We start from the raw sequence: 6,000 nt of genomic DNA on the forward strand, positions 1-6,000 counted from the left end.
CTCATCTCTCTGCTGACAGGCTGTCTCACAGGAGGACCTCCGTCATCAATATCGTCTCAACAGCAGAGGCGAAGCAGGCAACACCACCGGTCCAGACAGACAGCAGGGAAGGAGAGCCAATGGAAAGAAGACCCTTCTTCAAGAAGGAAGAGGGTGGGGAGTGGAGGATATCTCTAAATAAAAATTAATTCTTCTGCCTCGCCAGAGTCAATTAAGAGAGCCTGAAATTCAGTAAAACACAGGTAAAGGAACATGGTGTCAGTTACACGCAGCTGTCCCGAGCTTTTTGCGAGGAAACCGGATACAGGAGAATAGCATGAAATATTCATGAGGCCTTAGACAGGAGTGCTGTTTATCTAGAAAGACTGAAAGCAATAATTGGATTCACAGGAGGCTACCACCTACCTAGTGTAACACGTACAAAGGTAGAGAAATATTTGAATTTTGTGGATTCTTATGGAAAGCTCCATCTGAGGCCACGTCTCTCTCTCTCTCCTGTGTCTCTGCCACTCTGTGTGTGTGTGTGTGTGTGTGTGTGTGTGTGTGTGTGTGTGTGTGTGTGTGTGTGTGTGTGTGTGTGTCTGTGTGTGTGTGTGTGTGTGTGTGTGTGCGTTGCGTAAAATGAAAATCATTTTCTCATACTCATCACTACCGGCCCTCTCAAACTAAGCTGTGACTCTCTACCAACCTTGACCAGCCTTTGCAGTCTTAGCTACCTGGAGACGGCGAGAGCGAGAGTGAAAGCGAGAGAGAGGGAGAGGGAGAGGGAGAGGGAGAGAGAGAGAGAGGGAGAGAGAGAGAGAGGGAGAGGGAGAGGGAGTGAGGGAGAGGGGGAGAGGGAGAGAGAAAGAGGACCTGATAGGGAACCTGTGGGCCGGTTTCCACGGCAACGAGGGGGCCGTCCGTCGACCTGACCTCAGAGGGTAAAAACCCAGGTTGCATTCCACAGAGCCTTGCCTCCCCTCCCTCCCTGCCTCCCCTCCCTGCCTCCCCTCCCCTTCCCTCCCCTCCCCTCCCATCTCCAGTGTCAGCTCCAGCAGAATGAGACCGCAGCAGAGTTATACATGAGTCAATGGTTTACAGAGAGGTCGGTGTACTATTCTCCACTCAACCAAGACAGGCTCTCTCTCTCTCTCACCAACAGGCCCTCAGCACAACCAGCAGGGGCCTATTACTCACCCCGTCAGCAGGCCTGGGTTCCTTTGCGGCTGGAGAATTGAGAATCCATCGAAAAAGAACTTGGTGCATCTGAAGTTACACCCCATTTCAATATACACACACAGGGCACTGCTTTTGGTCAATAGTATGCATTCCGAATATATCCAAAGCGAGTTACATTGCAGTGAGTGCATACATTTTTTGGTTTATTATACAGTCCCAGCGGGAATCGAACCCCCAACCTAAGTGTTGTGAGAGCCATGCTCTACCAACTGAGCCACGGGACATGGAGTGCCATATCAGATGCACCCCATGTTCCTTAGGTGGACTCTCGATTCTCCGGCCTAAACAAACACGGGCCTCCTTGACTGGATCCTACGCTATCCAGTGCAGTCATCCCTCCACTGCCCTGTACGGAGTCAGGCTCTCCGTCTGACAGAGAGAGACCGGCTCCTCGAGGAGGATATTCATGTGGTCTTTGACCGAGGACTGGGTGTGTGTGAGTCATCATCTCCGCAGAGAGACTGCAAATTAGCCACTTCTGGAGAGGAGGTTCAGGCCCCCGATGACAAATCAGATTAACACCCAACTGGGAGAGAGTTAGGGTGGGGGGGATAGAGAAAGAGAGAATGGGAGAGAGAGGGGGGGGGGTGTAGAGATAATGGGAAAGAGAGAGAGAAAGGAGGGGGGGTCATGTTGAGCACACAGAGAGAGAAAGAGAGAGACAGAAGAAGAGAGAGAGAGAGAGAGAGAGAGAGAGAGAGAGAGAGAGACACAGAGAGAGAGAGAGAGAGAGAGACACAGAGAGAGAGAGAGAGAGAGAGAGAGAGAGAGAGAGAGAGAGAGAGCGCAGGGCATGAAATGCAAAGTGTCTCCATTGGTAACAGTCCTGAAATGACATTGGCCATGCTATCACTAAACTGACTGACGGGGCTTGGAGGAGAGGAGGAGGAGAGGAGGAGGAGGAGGAGAGGACGCGTGTGTACGCGAAGCCCCGGGACTCTCCCAGACTTCTCCCTCTCTGCGCTGACAGACTCACAGGAGACCAGACCGCCTGTCTCTCCTGCTCATTTCGGTGCTCCCGCAATTATTCCACAGCCCTCGTTTGGGCCAAAATTGATGATAACGAATTTGCACTTAATGGACTTGCCGTTGCCGCGGGGGATCATTCCCCACTGTGTCGGGCCAGGGGGACACACAGAGCTTGAAGACAAGCTCCCGCTGAAACGCCGGGCCCTGTGCCACAAACAAGGACGCCATTGATGTCCCTCAACATGAAAGGCATAACAGATAATAAAATAGCTAAACATTCTCGAACAATTTTCCACAACATAATATATATACACAAATTTTCAAGGCTGTTTCTGTCTTTGTCTTGACATTTGAAACAGTGTTCTAAATGCCGGTGGCCCTTTTCCACTTCCCTCCCGCCGGTGACGGTGGTGGCTGAGTGCTGGCTGGCAGAGGGGGTGGGGAGGTGTGGAGAGGGAGGGGGGTGGGCATGGAGGGGAGGAGGGGAGGAGGGGGACGTGACGTGGAGGGGGGGGGGGGCATAGCGTGGAGGGGAGGAGGGGAACTTGGCGTGCACTGCATGGGTCTTCCTCACCTGATTGAGGTGACAGGCAGCACCACCACCCCCCCCCCACACACACACACACACACACACACACACACACACACACACAGACACAGACACACCGCCCACCCAGTGTGGTGTCATGGAACCCACAGAGGCACCTGGGGGGACAAACCTCTCTCTCTCTCTCTCCACCTCTCCCTTCCCCTCCCTCCCTCCCTCCCTCCTTCAATGTATATTGTGTTGCCACAGTGACAAAGCAGTTTTGCAGGTTTCCTCCTCCTCCTCTTCCCCTTATTTCCTCGCCCTCCTCCCTCCCTCCCTCTCTCCTCCTCTTCCACCTAACCCTGTCTGCTACTGCACTCTCCGGTTCAGCGCGTTATCCTTTTACTTCCTTATTAGTTTCATTCATTCATTCATTCAGAGGCCAGTCTGGCACTTCAATGCCCTTGCAGTTGCACTACCCTGCAGCCAACAGCCAATCAATGAGGTAGGTGGAGAGAGAGAGAGAGAGAGAGAGAGAGAGAGAGAGAGAGAGAGAGAGAGAGAGAGAGAGAGAGAGAGAGAAAGAGAGAGAAAGACCTTGTGGTAGTGGCTCCAGGGACACTGAGGTATAAAATGCATACACAATGTGTGTGACCTGTATTCATCTTCACAAAAAATACTGGTCTGGTCACTGTACCACCACCGAACACCTATTAGATGTTAAATAAAACATCTTCTTCCACCACCACTCCCCCCCCCATCAAAGACTCTCACACAAGTATTTACAGCTCAAGGAAACTCTTCTCAACATTCTTGTCCTACAGGATGACGAGGCAACGCATATGCCTTCCTGTCGAATACGCCACAGCGGTTGGGGTCAAAGGTCGTTTCCAACATGCTAAAACACTGATTCATAAAAAGCCAACATAGTATTTTCCCATCACAATCCAAACTTCTCCAAGCAAACTCTTTTAACGCCCCATTGCGCATTCCCAATTAGGGTGACATAGCCTAAATCTCTCTCATGGAGCCCACAACAGAGAGACCAAATACATGACACACTCAGGGTAAACAAAACAGTAGTAGTATCAATAGTAGGCTTAAAACATGCGGAAAGGCACTGCGTGAGCTTCAGGTTCTATCTCCGTCTAGGGCAGTTCAGAGATATTGAGCGTCAAAGTTTTTACATTCCATTATGTTCTGTGAGATGGAACCTTTGTATGTTATGAATTACTAACTGAAAAATTGCAACATTTTAAAAATAACACCACACAGGCATCAATAAACACCTAATGGATTAGATTATGTAAAAAAAAAACTCAATTTTGACAAAAATGGAGATAGAACCTTATAATTCTAACGTCTAGTCTAGGTTACAGGTGCAGCAGGCTATAGCCTATAGACACAGATAGGGTAGAAGTCACGTAACCTGACCGTGTGTGACCTGGCCCTATCTATTCTTCTATTCTTGAGTAGCCCAGAAGTCGATAATCAGCTTATCTTACCAGGTTGAAGACCGTCTCCACGATGTCTCGGTTGGACACTTCCCCCACGTCCACCAGACCGGCCAGCACGTCGAATTTCCTCCGGATCCCCCTGATGGGGACGCCGGGGTGGAGCGACACGGTGCCCGCTGCTCCTCCATCATCCCCGGTGCGCCGGTGTCCCGGTGTCGCCGCTCCGCTCGCCATGGAGGCTCGATGAAGGGACAGGTGGACAGGTGGACAGGTGACGGTGTGTCCACAGGTAACAGGTAAAGCCAAGGCACCTGTTCACCCGAAAGGGCGGTAGGTAGGTAGGTAGTAAGGCAGGCTACACTTAAAAGTCGTTGAATGTGAAATGAATGTGTATTGTATTCCCCTCTCTTTCCTGCTATAACAGGAGTTATGTTGACAAGCTTTCAACAGTAGTGACTGTTTGAAAATAATAAAGATTAAATAAACCTCCGGTAGTTAACGACAGTCAGACGCAGGAGGAGGAGAGCTGGAGGACGGCTGGTCGGCGACACCACCACGGCGACATTGTAACCAACTCCTTCTTCTTCCCCCTGCCTCGGAAACTTGATAGGAAGGAGGAGGAAACGCGAAAGAGATCAAACACAAAACACAAAACAAAAAGCCTCTCTGTTTGTAAATAAGCGGAGCTGTTTGTAAATAACCAGGCGAGTCGCGTTGGACCGTATAAGCGCCCTGCTTGCCCTTCTGAGGGTTGGCGACCTCTTTCAAAACGTCAACGAATGAACTGCGACTTTCATGTCTGTCTGTCTGTCTGTCTGTCTGTCTGTCTGTCTGTCTCCCTCCAGGCAAGGTCCAACTCTGCTATTGTCGCGCGTTTTGACAGGTAGCGGCGCTGGCGTTAAATAAAGCACAACTCCCCGATACGCGTCTTGAAGTCCCGACAACCGCTCCGACGGGGACAGTACAAGGGGACAGCGGTCCACTGGCGTGCTGCTCTCCAAAAAAAGCCCCCCCAGACTGGCTCGGTGTGTCAGTGTTCCTGTTAACCCACTTACAGTAACAGCGCGCTCTCTTCCTGATCTACCCCCCTGCTATAGCTCTGTGTCCCCGCCATGACAGTGTTATCCCTCAGAGCGAACGGACGGAGCATGCGCAGTAGGAGACTGACTGCTGGGGTGGGGGGGTGGCTCAGGTGTATTATAGAAGCTCAGGTGCGCAGATGTCGCCTGGTGACTTGAGACTTGAGAGCGATTAGTGCAGAATAAGATGAGCAGGGCGTCACGAATGTTCAGTTACAGAGGGGGGCCAGGGGAACGTGAGGCGAAACGTTGCACAGCCAGTTATAATACAGAGACATCTAGAGGAAGAGAGGGTTACTTGCTTTGGAACTTTTTGAATGAATGAATGGTCTTTATTGTCATTTATATAGTACATAGTACAGGTACCATACAACGAAATTTGGGAGGGGGGGCTCCCCTGGTGCTAGGGAAAAAATACTAAAAACAAGAAGGGAAAAAGAGCTGGTTTACATAAAGGCTATATACACTATACAAATAAAACACTGTGCTGTACTCTATGCTATGCTTTTTGTGCACTCGTGTGCTTTTGCACTCAGTTATGCATATCAGAAATGGTATTAGAAAAGAATGAAAAAGAGAATGATCTCATTTCAATTGGCTGATGCCGGTGTTCTGTGTTCTATGCTTTCTATACCCATTCGAATAGTTGTGTATAGGTTTATGAATTGTTTGTGAAATATTCCGTGTTACTGTTACTTTGCTTTGTGGTCAACATTCAAAGTGAACAAATAATGCAAACTGTTGT

The 6,000-nt window shown here is 50.0% G+C and overlaps 1 protein-coding gene across 1 annotated transcript in view; it reads right to left on the reverse strand.

The window, feature by feature from the left end:
* lrba (LPS-responsive vesicle trafficking, beach and anchor containing) overlaps positions 1 to 4,410 on the reverse strand; it is a gene marked incomplete at its 5' end in the record, with an annotated part of 245,915 nt that extends 241,505 nt beyond the window's left edge. The window contains one exon of the mRNA XM_080534756.1: positions 4,225 to 4,410. Coding sequence (XP_080390882.1) covers positions 4,225 to 4,410 — 186 coding nt within the window. The remainder of the gene's footprint in view (positions 1 to 4,224) is intronic.
* Positions 4,411 to 6,000: the final 1,590 nt, after the last annotated feature.

This window comes from Nansenia antarctica (assembly GCF_963989245.1).
Source record: "Nansenia antarctica genome assembly, chromosome: 6".
In the NCBI taxonomy this organism is placed as follows: domain Eukaryota; kingdom Metazoa; phylum Chordata; class Actinopteri; order Argentiniformes; family Microstomatidae; genus Nansenia; species Nansenia antarctica.